Here is a 15,474-nt window from a genome sequence, read left to right on the forward strand (position 1 = left end):
GTCGGGTTCTGTGAGACCATGCCAGCCACTGCATCTACCCCTGCCTGTCATCCTGAGTGAGTTACAGTCAGCAAACCACAATGAGTAATCTGACTCAGAAATGCCAGGAGCAGGGAAACCACTGTGCCGGTCCAGAAGGGAACTGAAGAAGCCTCTGTTCCTCCTGGAGATGACCCAGAACCGGACGGGGATGTAACTGAGCCCCAAGCTGGAGCAAAGTGGTTTTCCTCATAAGGCTCCCCAATCCGTTATCACCATCCCCAAACCCAAACAGCTCAGCCAACTCAAGGTTGTTGTGACTCGCTTGGCTATAAACCTTGACCTGTCCCGTGTGAATGTCCTACGGTTCTGCTGCAGAATATTGATGCGTTTAATTTCAGAATTGTGCCCCAGATCCTGCAATGGGTGTTATGTAACACATAGCACATGAATTGTGCATTAACTTTTAAAAGGGCTAAAGAGCTTGAAATCTGAACCCTGCCTGACCCTTGCTTTCTGGACAGGTGGGTGTGCACTAGGGCGGTGGTGAACCCATTTGACCCCTAGGTCAAATGATCAGAGGAAGCAGTCTAGAAATATTATATAGAACAACAGAATGAGACAGGAAGAGCGACGGGTTGGCAAGCAGAACCAGCTGGAAGTGGCTTTCTGCTCTACGTTTTCACCAGCTGCGGGATCTTGAGAACCCATCCAACCTAGAAAGCTTTGACTTTCATGCTTATAAAAAAGGAATACTAGAGTTTACTTCCACCAACCCTGAGCCATGAAAGGAGGCTCTGTCTCCGGGTACAATCAGAAACAATGCCAATATTAAATGCTCAATCTAATGGTTATTGTCAATATGTGTCATTTCCTCGGCCTTCCCTATGTGTCCCATTTGAGTGGTAAGTTTGGAAGGGATAGGTAAAGGTATCTTGGTTTAGGGACTCCACAGGCTGGAGCAGCTATGTTCTGTGTAGCTGCTCACCTACATACCAGCCAGGCTCTGTGCTCAGGCTCATGAACCCGTTTATCACCAAGTATTTGATCCATTCTACCGATGACAAAGTTGGGAGCTTTATTTGTTCTGAGCACCAGGAATGAATAAACTGTGAGAAAGCGCCTGGAGACACAGCTTGTATTCTCCCTCCCCCTGGATCTTTATTCCAAAACTGAATGGGAAACAGGAACACAACTGGTTTTGATCTAGAGTAGCTGGGTTTATTTCTTCATCGGAACAATTAAAGAGGAAAAGGTTTTATAAATGCAATAAATAGAATAAATAATATCCATCTTCATGTTCGACTTTTCTGCATCTCCGTCTTCTGGAATGTTTTCAGGAGACTCTTCAGGAATGACAGAGTGTTGCCTGCTGTTGTCTGGTTGCATGGCTTTTCGCAGGAAAACCCCTGCAGAGAGGGAAGTGGGTAAGAACAAGTGAGCAACTGCAGCAGTGTGCACCTGGCAGCCCCAGGGTCCCTTAAACATGGGGGAGCAGTTGATGGACAGGGAGCGAGGAGTGGAATGTCAGGAGAATAAGAAGGGCGATCCTGGTCTAGCTAGACTGCGTAGGAGTTGATTGGGGGGGGGTCAGGATTCCAGGTCTACACACACACACACACACACACACACACACACACAAAAGTATCAGCGGTTTCCATTTAACTGGGGGGAACATGGACTCCACAGCAGATCCCACTTCGATGATCTTGTTTCTGGTTCAATTTCTTACCTTCCCCCTTCCAGCCGGGACTACCCACGCTGACTTTGCCATCCTCTCTCCTTTGCTGGGGGACGAGCACATGAGGTGGCTCCAGGCTCTGCCCCAGAGGCCTCACTCCTTTGGAGACAGCATCCACTCAGAAATTAGCTGTCACATGCAAACACGAAACTCACCGGGCACTTGTTGCTCTTTAGAACGTCGACTGTCCTTTTCACTTGGAAGAAAAAAACTGAGAACTGTGTTTTCTGTGTGACGTTGGTCACTTGTGCCAGGCCTTCCTGGAAGCACGGTGTGGCACAATCATCCTGGTAAATAACAAGGTCTTATGAAAAGGATTTATAAGAACCGTCTAGGATGCTTTGAGAAAGAAATCACCAAGAGAATTTTAAAGAGCCACTTAATTTAACCAGTGCCACCCAAACTCGTGCTATGGTTTTTTTTGTTTTTGTTTTTGTTTTGTTTTGTTTTGTTTTTTTTATCTGTCCCTGCCACTCTAGGAAATGATCTTAAAGTAATTCAAGGTGGGGGGGGGGGGTCATTCCTCCAGTGACAGGAAATGTGGGCCCTGATGTCCCAGGAAAGCCAATGCTGCCTCCTCCATGCACCTGGTGTCCCTGTCCAGATCCAGTGGCTGTGAGTTTGAAAGTATTGAGAAAGGCAAAGCAATTTCTCACACCTGCTGAGGCGACACACCATTGCACAGGGCTCAATGTTTCAATAAGCTACAATCCTGCATCAAGAAGACCCAAGGTAGGCGGACCATTCCCTAGCCACAGAGGCCAAAGGATGAGGCTTCTGATCTCCTCAGGGTCCCAAGCTCAGCTCTCCCCCAGGTCCAGCTTGAAGCGTGAGCCCTGCAAATGGCTACAGGTCTGGGTAACTGCTCCCTCATTATATCCAGGAGTTAGAAGAGTCCCAGAGCCTCCCTGGCCTTCCCTCACTGTCAGGGTGGGAGTTGCTCTCTTAGGGTCCCATTTGATCCCCAGCACCAAACTGAGATATTATCTTCCCAGAGCACAGTTGGAACCACATAACAGCCCCTGAAACCCAGCAGGGAGATGGAGGAAGAGAGGGAGAGAGGGGGAGGGGGAGGAGGAGGGAGGGGGAGGGGGAGGGAGGAATCCAGAGAAAGCAGAGCAAGGAGGTATAGGTAATGACAATCCATTTTGTTTGTTTGTTTTATATGCCTGGAGTCATCAGCAGATGAATCAGAAAGCAATTTTCATTTTTGTTATTTTGTACATGGCCATTTATCTCAGAGGATAGTCAATAATTTTTAGGCTCTGAAAAATGTTCAAGGTTCTCAAAGGCCATGAAGGTAACTTAAACATATAGATAAGGTGTGAGATACACACACACACACACACACACACACACACACACACACACACTTTAAAGATAAAGTCTATACTATAACAGTTCCACTTAAACAATAATTTAGAATTTAGAATGTCAAGTAAATTGTGTTATTTTTCTTCAAAACAGTGTCCTGTGGTCCTTTTCGCCTATACTTACAGATGGGATGGGAGGACACAAGCAGCTGGTCGCCTGCAAGAGAGAAAACACAGTGTGAGCATCCTAGCTGTGAGCAGAGACACTTGGGAGGCTCTTAAGGTCATTTACTCACGTTGCTGCTGCAGCTACATGTTGAGGGTGGGTCATCCTGTAGGCAAAGAGATGATAACCGTGGTGAGCAAAGTGCCCTTTGCCATCCCCCAGGGCATGGCTCACACAGTGCCAGCTCTCTCCAGCCCCAAAGAACTACCTTGAGCTTCCCAATAAGGTAATTGGTGTTTAAAATCCCCCTCTTGATGTTGCATCCCTGGCCTAGTACAGAACCAAAGAGCAGGCCAAAGGCAAGGACGGATGCCACAAGCATCTTGTCGGGAGTCTGGCACTCAACCTACCAGCACCTTCCAGACCAGTCGTATTTAAAGCTCTTCAAACTGGGAAAAACCCCCACATCAAACTGATACCCAGTGCCCACCTTTTCTCTGTAAGTTGGGGCCAATTGATATTGAAAAAAAAAAAAATCAGTCTGAGTCACTTGACAAAAGAGTGTCTTGTGCCAGGAAATACCATTCCTCAGAGAAGATGCTTTTCTAATACTGGTGTTCTGAAACACTAAAGGAAAAGTTAAAGATCACCCCCACCCCCCTTTAGAGGCAGGAATTCTGGTTGTGAGAATCAGAATGCTTTCCATGAAAGCCCAGGTCTGTGTTTTCCCCTCCATGTTGGTGGAAATGCTGAGGGATGGTTGTAGGTGGTGTAATGAAGGGGTCACACTGGGGATATTGGGGAAGATAAGGTACCCCTTCCACTCACTGGGGTTTTCCTCTGGCCATTGTAGCCCCATATTTGATTGCTGGTATCTCAATGTCTCAGGGCTTGGAACAGAAGCTCTACCTCATGTATCCACCTCTGAGAGGTCCTATTCTAGGCGAGTATATGAGGAGCTGTTCTCTATAAGCACAGGAAGCTGTAACTGTACTTGTTAGCACTGGCCTCAAGGAGTCTCAGGTTCTTTACAGACTATGTGTCTGGGTAACGTCAGGTAAAATATACAAAACAAAGCTCAGTACTAAAACAGGGTACTGCCTAAAACAACAGGGCACAGCCTAGTACCTAGAGCACTTATGGCTCTATCAGCCCCATCCTAGGTGCTTTATGTAAATTAAGCCACCAAATAAGATTGGTACTAATTTGCCACCCTCATTTTCTACAGTTGTATACATCTGCAGGTGGATATATACTACCAGGTCCTCGAGTGTGGATTCCTTCATCACTACGTCCAGGACGCAGACCCTCTGTGAAGTACCGATGCAAATACTATAGTTACCCTCAGGGTTTCATACAGGGGAAAACTGAGGCACAGAGAATAATTTGCCCAAAGTCATACAACTAGAGATCAGTAGACTCTATACTGAAAATCCCAAGTCCAGGTTTTGGGGGTAGCGTGGTGGTACAGAAATTGAACAGCCAGACAAGTATGCTGTACCACCAAGCTACACCCTACTAGGCCCTGCCAGGCTACCCCCTCCTCAGCTACCACATGCATCTTTAAAAATCCTTTTTACAATTTATTTATTAAATATTATTACTGTGGTATAAGTGTATGGAGGTCAAGAGACAGTTTGGGGCAGTTGTCTCTGAGGCAGGGAGGGACTCTCTTGGTTTTGGTGTGTTGTGTACCCTAGGCTAGCTGGCCTTCAAGTTTCTGTTCAGTTCTCCTGTCTCATCTCTTGTAGGAGTTTTGGAGTTGCAGGTAAATACCACTGCATCCCGCATTTTCACGTGGGTTCTGGGAATTGAGCCCGGGTTGGCTGGCTTGTGGGCTGGTGTTTTTTCCAGCTGAGCTGCCTTCACAGCCCTCGAGTGTACCGCTTAAGTGTTCTCCAGCTGCCCTGAGGGCTGCCTTGCCTGCCCTGCCCACCCCGCCCATACCCCAAGGTCTCTGTGGTCTGGTTCTCCTGGCCAGTCTCCATGATGAGATACCTGGAGACTCAAACTCTGACTAAATGTTTGTCGACTGACCTCAAACATTAATTTGAAACATTTCTTTTAAATGGAAAAGTACACTGTTTATAAACTGGGTTTCTGTGAGGTTTCAAGACAGTTATCCTCAGAGGTGAACTCAGGTAAGAGGCAGCCATCAGATCAACAGGCGTGAGGTCCTTCGGCCAGGCACATCTTCTCTAGTTGGCAGCAGGAGTAAACTAAACATTGTGCGGTGTGTGGTGAGGGTGGGTGACAATGTCTGCCTTTATTGAATTCCTTTTTTTCAGGAGAGAGGGCCATTGTCAGAATTTGGCTGCACAGTGGGAAAGAGGGGCCATCTTTGATGTAAACAAGGTAGAGATGACTTCTTACCAGGTTTCCCAAATCTCCCCACAGCTTAGTCCTATATGCCTGCCCCAAAGTACCTGATAGCCTCCTAGCCTATGGAAAACACCTGTGTTTCTAAGTCCAGATCTGCACCTTTCTCTGACAAGTCTCTAGAGAGTTCAGTGTGGCAATAAAGCCAGTGAAAGATTTGCTTTCCCCTCACAACTTTGCTGCAGTGGGGTCCATGTGTCTCATTTTAATCCTGACTACTTATGTTGCCTAGAAAGTTCTGCCCTGACCCATGGTCTATGGGTTGCCTCTCTGCCACCACCTAAAAGAGATGGTGCAAAGATGGCGTCCATACATGTTGGTGTGTTTCAGGTGGTCACCTAACTTTTACAGTAACAAGAAATCAGGAAGGAGGAACCATCCATTGAGTCCTTCCTTCCAGAAGGATAACACTATTTGACTTGGAATATGTTGTCCGGGAGTGACTACAGTTCCCTTGGGAAGTTTCTCACTGGGCACTGACTTCCTAACACTGACCCTCCTCAGTTGCCGTTTCTTTCCACCTCTTCACCCTTATCCTTGCTAAGATCTACCTAGAATGTCCTTCGTCAGCTGTCCCATACCAGGCCTGCTCGCGTTCTCCATGCTTTCCCTGACTGCAGTAATTTTGCAGTTATATGTATCTATCTCTCCTTAAAGCTAATACATAATAATTGCATGTATTTGTTGGTCAGTGTGATGATATTTCAGTGCAGGTCCAAGACACTTCTATCACTTGTCTATGTTTGGAACCTTTTTATAATCAGACTTATTTATTTATTCTTTTTTTATATATGTGAGTGTTTTGTCTGCATGCGTGTGAGTTCACCACCTGTACGCAATGCTCATAGAGACCAAGGAGGGTATCAGATGTCCTGGAACTGGAGTTACAAACGGTCGTGAGCTGCCATATGTGGGTCCTGGGACTCAAACCCAGGACCTCTGCAAGAGCAGCCAGTGCTCTTAACCTCTGAGTCATCTCTTCATCCCTATATTTGGAACCTGAGCCCCTGTGCTTGAGTAGACTAGCATCTCCTTCCGACATGCTATACTGAAACTCGCTCCTTCTATCTATCTGTGTCCTGGCACCTATTTTCCAAGGCCTTTTAATTCCTCTTTTCTCTCTTTTCTACTTTCCAGGAACTATACATATCCTATTACCCACATTTTCCTTTTCTGTCTGTCATAGACTTGTAGGTTGGTCCTACACCTGAGTGTTGTAATAGTGCCGCGCCCTGCCTGTAGACGTGTTTAGCCATTTCCTTTGGATAGACCCAGGAGTAGGATTACTGGATTCTTTGGGTTTTCACTTTTTCTTTTTCAAATGTTGACACTAAGATGTCTGTAGTGATGTACATTCCCCCAGCAGTGCCCACACTCTACCCACACTCTTGCCAGGTAACATTTACTATTTTTTATAATAGCAATTTTGGATGAGATGAGATATCAAATAAAAGTAATCAAAGATATATAAATAAGAAGAGAAGAAATCAAGTTACCTGGTTGAAATGACATGATATATAGATTTAAAAAAAAAATCAAAACTCCACCAAAAGACACAGATAAAGGAATTCAGTGAAATCCTTCATAATCCAACATAAAAGTCAGCAATATTTTATACAGTAATAATGAACTTACTCAGAAGATATGAGAGGCATTCTATCTATTCACAAAAGCAGCAAAAACATAGTGAAAACAAGATAGATGCCTTGGAATAAGCCAGGTATGGGAGTGCAAGTCCATAGTCCCAGCTACACAGGATGCTGAGGCAGCAAGATGGCTTGGACCGTTCAGGTCCCGCAGTAAACAACGCCCAAAAGCCTAGAAAGAAAATCAACCAAAGAAGTAACAATAAACCCTGTAGTGAAAATCACAAAACACTGATAAAAGAAACTGAAGATGGTATGTGTGCACACAAGGGAAACATCATGTGGGAAAATTAATTTATTTAAAATGTCTATACTACCCCCAAGTATTTAATGCAATTTCCACCCAAATATCAATGGCATCCCCAGGGGGAAAAAAGAAACAATTCTAAATTCATCAAGTGCTCGGCAATTGCTGTGACTGATAAATTTGCTCTTGCTAGCTCATTATATGTATTATTTATGTGTATATGTAATATATATTATTTAGGAATAACCAACACATCTTCCCAGCAGATGACTATTTAATGTTTTAAAAGCTGAACATGGAAGCATTTGAGGAGTGAGTAGGTGATGGACAGAGCTAACATTGTGTTCTGAGCCCCTGGTGCAGGGCTTGTTCACATAGTGGCCACACCACAGGGAAGGGCTGTGGGGCAGGGCTTGTTCACATAGTGGCCACACAGGGAAGGGCTGTGGGGCAAGGCCTCCTTTATGTAAAGAAGAGGATAGGTGGCTGGTTGTTTTTTATCTTTCATTTCTGTCCCCCACACCCCCTCAGTTGTGACAGAGCAGCAGAATCAGGGCCACGAGGGGAGCCCTGCACTTGAACACACCATCGCAACAGCAGTGCTGGCCAAGCTGTGTGCAGCTTCAGAAGCTGGGCTTCTAGGATTTTCTCAGCATCAGAATGCAAGTATGCAAATGCAGGAAATGCGCCTAACTCCAAAATGACTCACTGACATTAACTACAAGGGAGGTTGGGGAGCAGACTGCAGGCCAAGATCAAGCACAGATAACATCTTTCGAAATAAGTGACAGGAGACAACAATCAGCCATTTATTTTGTTCCAAAGATAAAACTTAACATACTTGTGATTAAAAGGCTTGCGTGTCATGGATTATTTCTACAACAAAAAATTGGCTATTTGTTCTAGGAAGCCACAACACAAAATGACCCCAAAATTTTTTTTTTTAAAAAAATAAGTTTCCAAGCTAAAAAAAAAAAAGCACAACAAAAAAACCATTCCACATTTTACTCTAAACAGTAAAGAGATAAGTAGTTCCCAGAATCTTCCAGCACTAATTTCTTTGTGAAATAGTAATTCTTAGATCAATATTTCTCACCAGCTGTATGGGGTAAGCCCCGTCTGGATGCAATTTTCCCCAAAGGAGGAGGCGTTTTAACTGGACACCATGGGCCGTTCCCCAGACTCTCTCCTAAGCCATTTCTTTCTGACTTAGGGACGCTGTTCCCCGCTTACCTGCCATTCCTCCCCAGGGTCCCTTCCTGTCTTCCTCACTCCCCATACTGCCTAACAGCAGCCCAGCCCATCTTTGTAAATTGAGCTCTCACATCCTGCCAGGAGAGTCTGTCACTGCTTGAAACTTGTCCTTGTCTGTCAGTGCAGGAACCACCCACCGCCCTTTGCTGTGGTCGATGTAGTGATGTCCATGTGGGTCAGGAGAGCTGATGATTCTTTTGGCCGTGTTGGAAATCTTAGACTCAGTTACATCTTCATATTAGGTGTCTTTCCATATTTGTTCACACTGGGCACTGGGCTCCAACCTTTTTTTTTTTAAACTCCATTTTTAAATGGGAAAACAGATATGTTTATGTGGAGGTAGATACTGAGGTGCAAAGAGGTGCGTCTTAGTCACAGAATCAGCAGGTTGAATTGCTTGTAGCAAATCCCAAGGCTTGTGGACAATGCTGGGTTCGAGCTCCATTTCTATCAGCCCACCCCACACAGCCTGCATCCCAAGATGACGTAATATAATCAGAAAACCAGTGTATCCCTTTGGGGTCGTGGTAGTTCATACTCACTGTCAACTTAGAACCTGGAATTACTGAGGAGGAGACAAGCCTCTGGGCTGTTGGTGAGGGATTATCCGGGTTAACTGAGACGAAAGGACACCCCCTCCCCGACTTCCTCCATGGGTTAGGGGTCCAGGACTAAATAGATAGAAGAAACTGGGGTTGGAGAAATGGTACAGATGAAAAGAGCACTGTCTGCTCTTCCGGAGGACCTGGGTTTGATTCCTAGCACCCACATGGCGGCTCAGAGCCATCTGTAACTTTAGTCCGCAGGGATCTGAGGCTACCTTCTGTCATCAATGTGGCACACAGACACACACGCAGGCCAAATACTCATATTCATAAAACAAGTTTAAAACATGCTTTAAAAAGTTTGAAAAGGAGAAAGTAAGCTGAGCACAAGGAGTCATTACTTGCGGCTTCCTGCCTGTAGACCCAGCTGGCCTCTTCTTCTGCTGCCATGACACTTCTGCCACCACAACACCATAGCAATGTCAGGGAAGAAGGATTGATTTCAGCTTACAGTTGGAGGTGACTGGCCCCATTGCATCCACAGTCAGAAAGTCCAGAGCAATGTCTTCTAGTGCCCAACCTGGGCCCTAGCCTGGGCCTGAGCCTAGGAAATGGTGCCACCCACATCTAGTGTGGGAATTCCCATGTTAGTTAATGCAATCTAGAAACTCCTTCACAGATGTGTCTAGAGGTTTGTCCAGGTGAATCTAAATGTCATCAGGTTGAAGATCAGTATGGATGGTCACAGGTTTGTTTCTGGGCTAAGTGTAGTCCAATGAAATGTCTATTTACACTGGCGTTGCCATGGTTCTGTTCTGGTAGATGGTAGAGATCACATGCCTACCCTTTTGTTTTCATTGCTGTGGACCCAGCATAGGTCCTGGCACATGCTGAGCGAGCATATCCCCAATCCTTACTGTTCATTCTTACAGAAGAGTTTAGATAGCTGTGAACACTCACATCTCTAAACTGACCTTTACATCTATTTGGTGGTCCCACCACTAAATATTATAGGGAATGTGTCCATTTAAAGTGAATTTAAGAAGAAATATTATCTTTAAAATATAAGATCTCTTTTCCTAAAGCTTAGTCATCACTATATATTTGAGTGTATTTTTCTATCTCCCTCAATTAGGTTTTATAGTTTTTTAAATTTCATACAATTTTCATGCATTCTTACAAAGTTCCCTCCTAAGTCCACCTATTTACAAATTTATTGAGCATTGTTCTGGGCTCTTGGGATAAAGAACTGAACAAAAACCAAATTCCTGGTCTGTGCAGCATACATTTTAGAAAGTGCAGAAAGACAACGAGAAACAAACATAAAAATACTGGTACTATGTCAAGTGGTGAGACATGTGAGGAAGACAAAAGCCAGTAAGGAGGCAGAGCCTATGGGAGGGGAGCAGCTCTGTGGCCTATTGTATAGGCAGTGAAAGCCTCTCCCATGACGGTGATTTGGGCAGAAGCTCAAAGAAAGCAAGTGAGTGAGTCACACAACCTGTGAAAGAGCATTTCTGGCAGGGGGGATAAAAGGATGTGGAGCCCAAAGGCCTCATGGCTCCAGTGTGTCTACCATGCCAGAGGTACCAGCAGCAAGGCAGCTAGTGCTTCTGTAGGTTGATACAAAGGTCTGGGGATAGTCAGGGTCTGAGGCAAAAGGATAAATAACAGAAAACCCTGTAGGCAGTGAATACGGACTCCAGACTCAACTCTGAGGAAGGTGGGAGCCACTGGTGTGCGTTAAGCCTGGGGAATGACATGCACTAGTCTATACTTAGGAAGGCTGCTGCATAGAGAGTAGCTGGGACAGGAGACACAGGATAGAAGGCTGGGTTCTTTTAGAGGTCACAGGTAAGTTAGGGTGCTGTTTAGATTACCCTTGTGAGACACAATGGATGCCTGACCACTGGTAGCACATGACAACCAGCATCAAAACCAGAATCTTTTAAGCTGGAGTTGGGTAAATGATGTGAGAGAAAACAGCCAAAAGGACTCCAAGGCCTTTGCCAGGGAAGCTGATGGGGTGATTGTTAGCTGGGTACGGGACACTGCAGTATTGGGGTGTAGCACTTGTGGTGAGGTGTATTTTATTTTGAAAGCTTTGATGTCATGTGCCGTGACGAGCATGCATGAGCCTTGTGGAATATCTACTAGACATTAAAGTATAAGCAAAGGGTGAAGTGTTTTCTACTTTAATACATGTATGGTGTGTGTGTGTGTGTGTGTGTGTATGTGTGTGTGCGCGTATGTATGCGTGTGTGTCTTCCAACTGGTTATTACTGATGTTTAAATACAGCAGTCAGCTTTTGCTGTGCAACAACCAACCTCAATACGTCACCAGATGCTAGTGATGTTCATTCCTTTTTACGCACACCTATGGAGCTCAGCTGGGCTTTCCTAGAAGGGTCTGTGGACTTGTGTGGACTTGAATGAAGTGCTCGCTGCTCACATGACTGTGACTGGTCGGGTAGCACAGATATAGTCTTCCTGTTTAATAGGGGGAGGAAATCATGCTCAAGACCAGGATTCAAATCAAGCTTCTCTTCTAATCACATCTGCCAACCCTGCAGAGTCAGTGCTGAAGGCAGCCGCCCGGCCCGCTGCTCAGAACTCTGCAAAGATGGCGGCTCAGCAAAGAACATGACTATGGGGAAGTGAGTCCGTAGCCCCAAATGCAACTCACCACAGTAGGAAAGCATTAGCGCTTTATCTTCTACCCACCAGCCCTCTCATTTCTTAATTCTTTCAGTATTCATTTAGAACATGCATTTAAAACATTTGTATTTTGTACTTTATAAAGATTCAAGGTTTTTTTTTTTTTTTTTTTCTATTTCCTAACTTTTTTTTAGCCTTACTTAATTTTCACTGTAGACCTGCATAAGCGTGATTACTAATAACAATGAGACAGAGTCAGTGTTAGGCTATCTTAAAATTTTCCCTGGGCAAGGAAATTAATCCAATATTTTTCAATTTAGCCTCAGTCAAATTTTTAGGAAAAGGGCAGAAAGCAGCCATATTCTTTGCCGAAGTATCACAAGTATGGCCTCTAGCCCGGCTGCCAATGTTTTTTCTGTCTGAAACCTCTTAAGCTGGGTCTCTATGATCCACATTGCTCTCAGCACTGCTGTGCTCCAAGATCCTACCAGGTTGGCTCATTGTGCCCTTCCCAAACCCCAAACGCTTCCACAGTCAAAAAAAAAAGGGGGGGGTAGGGGGCAAAATCAGACCTGTCACAGCAATGGCCTACTCTCTGGTCCAACTTCTTAGTTTTCTGTCTTAGTTACTTTTCTATTGCTTGATAAGACACCATGACCGAGGCAACTTATAGAAGAGCTTACTTGGGGGGTTACACTCTGTGGCCATCATGACAGGAGCATAGCAGCAGCAGGCAGGCATAGTGTTGGAGCAGCAGCTCAGAGCCCACAGCTTGAGAGATAAGCCCGCCCCCCCCCCAGTGACACGCCTCCCCAAGCAAGGCCACACCTCCTAATTCTTCCCAAACAGTTCCTCCAATTGGGGACCATGTGAGTCAACAGGGCCATTCCCTTTCAAACTACCACACAAATTTGACACTACAGCTTTCCTTTATTATCTGTTTGATTTAGATTTGCTTTTACCATTTGTTTTATAGTTCCGTGGATTGCACATTTGTGTTATTTTTCTATACCAATGGCATCCACTACTGTTGATCTTTGGCAAGTAAAGCCACACATTAAACACACGTTGTTCTACTGAGTCCTCTAAGCACTGTGTGAGGTTTCACAAAGCATTGTGGCGATTGGCACAAACTTGAGCCAGAGAACTCTGCCATTTGTATATTTGTGACTTTATGCATGAGACTTCTGCCTTAATTTCCTCATCTGTAAAAGGGGATGATGGCAGAATCTGTACCATTGGATCCCCACTGAGCCCCATCATAGGGAGAAGATCAGTGACTTTGTACACATGAAGTCTCCACAATAGTGGGAGACCCACTCACCACCATGGAAGTGGTTGATACCATTGTCTGAAGATGAGGAGATGAGAGCTTGCTTTGTACAGGCTCACACAGCTGCTCTAGGAAAGGGACCATCTTCAGAACACAGCCTGCATCACCCTGTAGATCTCAGCACATACTTCACGCAACCACTTTTTTATTTTGAGATTTGTGTGTGTGTGTGTATGTGTGTGTGTGTGTGTGTGTGTGTGTGTGTGTGTGTGTGTGTGTGTGGTATGACATGTGTCAGGTCCTCATGGAGGTCAGAAGAGGGTGACAGATCTCCTAGACATGGTGTTACAGCTGTCAGCTGCCAGATACTGATGCTGGGAACCAAACTCTAGTCCCCATGAAGAGCAGCAGGTACTCTTAACTGCTGAGCCAGCTCCAGCCCCTGGATCTAATTTTTAAATTCTCTATCTTCAGTTCTGTCTCCCTTTGGTGAAGTTTCTGTTGTTTCCCCTCTGCAGGAAACCCCTTGATTCTTCCTGTCTACATTCCTTCCCTACAGAAACTTAGACATGATGCTAGGAAGTGTCTACTTATGGCTGCCCTTGGCTACTGCTGACCAGGAAGTGTCTACTTACTTATGGCTGCCCTTGGCTACTCCTGACCAGGAAGTGTCTACTTACTTATGGCTGCCCTTGGTTACTCCTGACCAGGAAGTGTCTACTTACTTATGGCTGCCCTTGGCTACTGCTGACCAGGAAGTGTCTACTTACTTATGGCTGCCCTTGGCTACTCCTGACCAGGAAGTGTCTACTTATGGCTGCTCTTGGCTGCTCCTGACCAGGAAGTGTCTACTTACTTATGGCTGTCCCTGGCTACTGCTGACCAGCATGTACTTGGCTCACTGAATCTTAAGATCACATTCTCTACTTTAGTATTAAAACAAACAACAACAACAACAACAAAAAACATTTAGTTTTTTGATGTCAAAGGTACATATTGTCAATTTTTTTTCACTCATGATGTTGTCTTAATTGCTCAGCTGAGGTGGTCCTGCTGTTTCTCTGTTGTGAGATTAATCTTTTTCCTCCTCTCCCCTGAAGATTCTCTTTGGAAGCAAACCACTGCACACTGGCCACACTTAGGTAGTCACCAGCCATGCACTGCCTCCTCGATGGCTGTGTATCTTCACAAATGACTTATAATTCTTACTCATGGGATATTGGTTTCCACATTTATCGAGTAAAATATTTATCAATATAGATTTGTGGGTAGTTTATATCTCATCTGATAACTTGATGATGCTTTACTTATTGCTCATATTGTTCCAAGTTTGACCACCAGGAGCTTGTTGAAGTTGTCCTCTGTGTACCTTTTGAGTTCATCAATGTGGCTTTTTAAATTTAGTATTTGAAGGGAGACTTCCTCCCTCTTCTCATCTCCTCTCTTTCCTTCTCCCCCCCCTTCTCTTTCTTCTCTTCCTCCTCTCTTTCCTTTGCCATGAGATACTCCAGCTTCATATTGTGCACTTTCTGCCACAGTTCTGGAAGCTTCCATTCCTTTAAACAATTCTAACTCCTTTTAAAGGGAAATGGCTTTAGGCACCAAGATGGCAGCAGGTGTGTTCATTGCAATTACTGTCCATCTCACTGAGATTTGTCTTCAGCGAACCTTTGAACATGGCGGCTGTTCTCCAGCAGCCTGCCCTCTCCTCTCCTTATTGGTGCAGTGTAACAATAAGAATTATAATTAGCATAGAAATGCACGGGGGCTTCTCTTGAGGGAGAACCTCTGCAGTGAGAGTCGTTTGTACTGAATGATTCATTTAAACTGCTGAATATTTTAGGCATCCTGGCAGTGTTTTGTTCTGTTAATACAGATAGATTTTTTTTTCTTTTCTTTTTTCTTTTTTTTCCTCTCGGAAAGATAATGAGATCAGCATTAGGAGCTGGGATAATCTCCAGCTGGGATTATATAAACAAGTACAATTTCTCTCCATCCTTAACAAAGAACAGAAAATAATTTACATGTGTATTTGAAATTTTCCCCATGTATTTGGGGATTGGCTGTGCATGCACTGAATTGTGGAACCCAGAGACAAAACATCAGACAGTGAATTCTCTACTTCCACCGGTGGGCTCCGGGACCGGACTCAGGTCTTCAATCTTGGGAGACCTGGGTGTGCCACAGCTGTCTACAGACTGAGAGAGTGTCTTAAGCTCTGTGAGCTACTTGTGTGCAATGTCACCGGCTTCTGTAGAAACTGGAGGCCATTT

At 44.9% G+C, this 15,474-nt stretch overlaps 2 protein-coding genes across 3 annotated transcripts in view; one reads left to right on the forward strand and one right to left on the reverse strand.

The window, feature by feature from the left end:
* Window positions 1–13,810, forward strand: part of Slc25a48 (solute carrier family 25 member 48) — a 57,089-nt gene extending 43,279 nt beyond the window's left edge. Inside the window, exon 7 of one of the 2 annotated variants that reach the window (XM_051172258.1) lies at window positions 13,720–13,810. In XM_051172258.1, the coding sequence (XP_051028215.1) occupies window positions 13,720–13,731 (12 nt within the window). In that variant the 3' untranslated portion in view covers window positions 13,732–13,810. Of the gene's footprint in view, window positions 1–8,002; window positions 8,379–13,719 lie in introns of those variants that run through there. The other variant, XM_051172262.1, reaches the window with a different exon arrangement.
* Window positions 1,189–3,581, reverse strand: Il9 (interleukin 9). The gene is made up of 5 exons (XM_051172500.1): window positions 3,468–3,581; window positions 3,330–3,365; window positions 3,218–3,250; window positions 1,876–2,007; window positions 1,189–1,388 (listed from the first exon to the last, which is right to left on the reverse strand). Exons 1-5 carry the CDS (start codon window positions 3,579–3,581, stop codon window positions 1,275–1,277), a joined length of 429 nt encoding a protein of 142 aa, XP_051028457.1. The 3' UTR covers window positions 1,189–1,274.
* Window positions 13,811–15,474: the final 1,664 nt, after the last annotated feature.

Source organism: Acomys russatus, chromosome 3 (genome assembly GCF_903995435.1).
Source record: "Acomys russatus chromosome 3, mAcoRus1.1, whole genome shotgun sequence".
In the NCBI taxonomy this organism is placed as follows: Eukaryota; Metazoa; Chordata; class Mammalia; order Rodentia; family Muridae; genus Acomys; species Acomys russatus.

Excerpts from the sequence above, each read along its gene's own strand:
- Il9 (XM_051172500.1), bottom strand. The coding sequence starts at position 3,581 with ATGCTTGTGGCATCCGTCCTTGCCTTTGGCCTGCTCTTTGGTTCTGTA. Across the intron at positions 3,251-3,329 it reads CATGTAGCTGCAGCAGCAAC|GCGACCAGCTGCTTGTGTCC; the intron begins GTGAGTAAATGA and ends TCTCTCTTGCAG. Across the intron at positions 2,008-3,217 it reads TGTGTCCTCCCATCCCATCT|GATGATTGTGCCACACCGTG; the intron begins GTAAGTATAGGC and ends GTTATTTACCAG.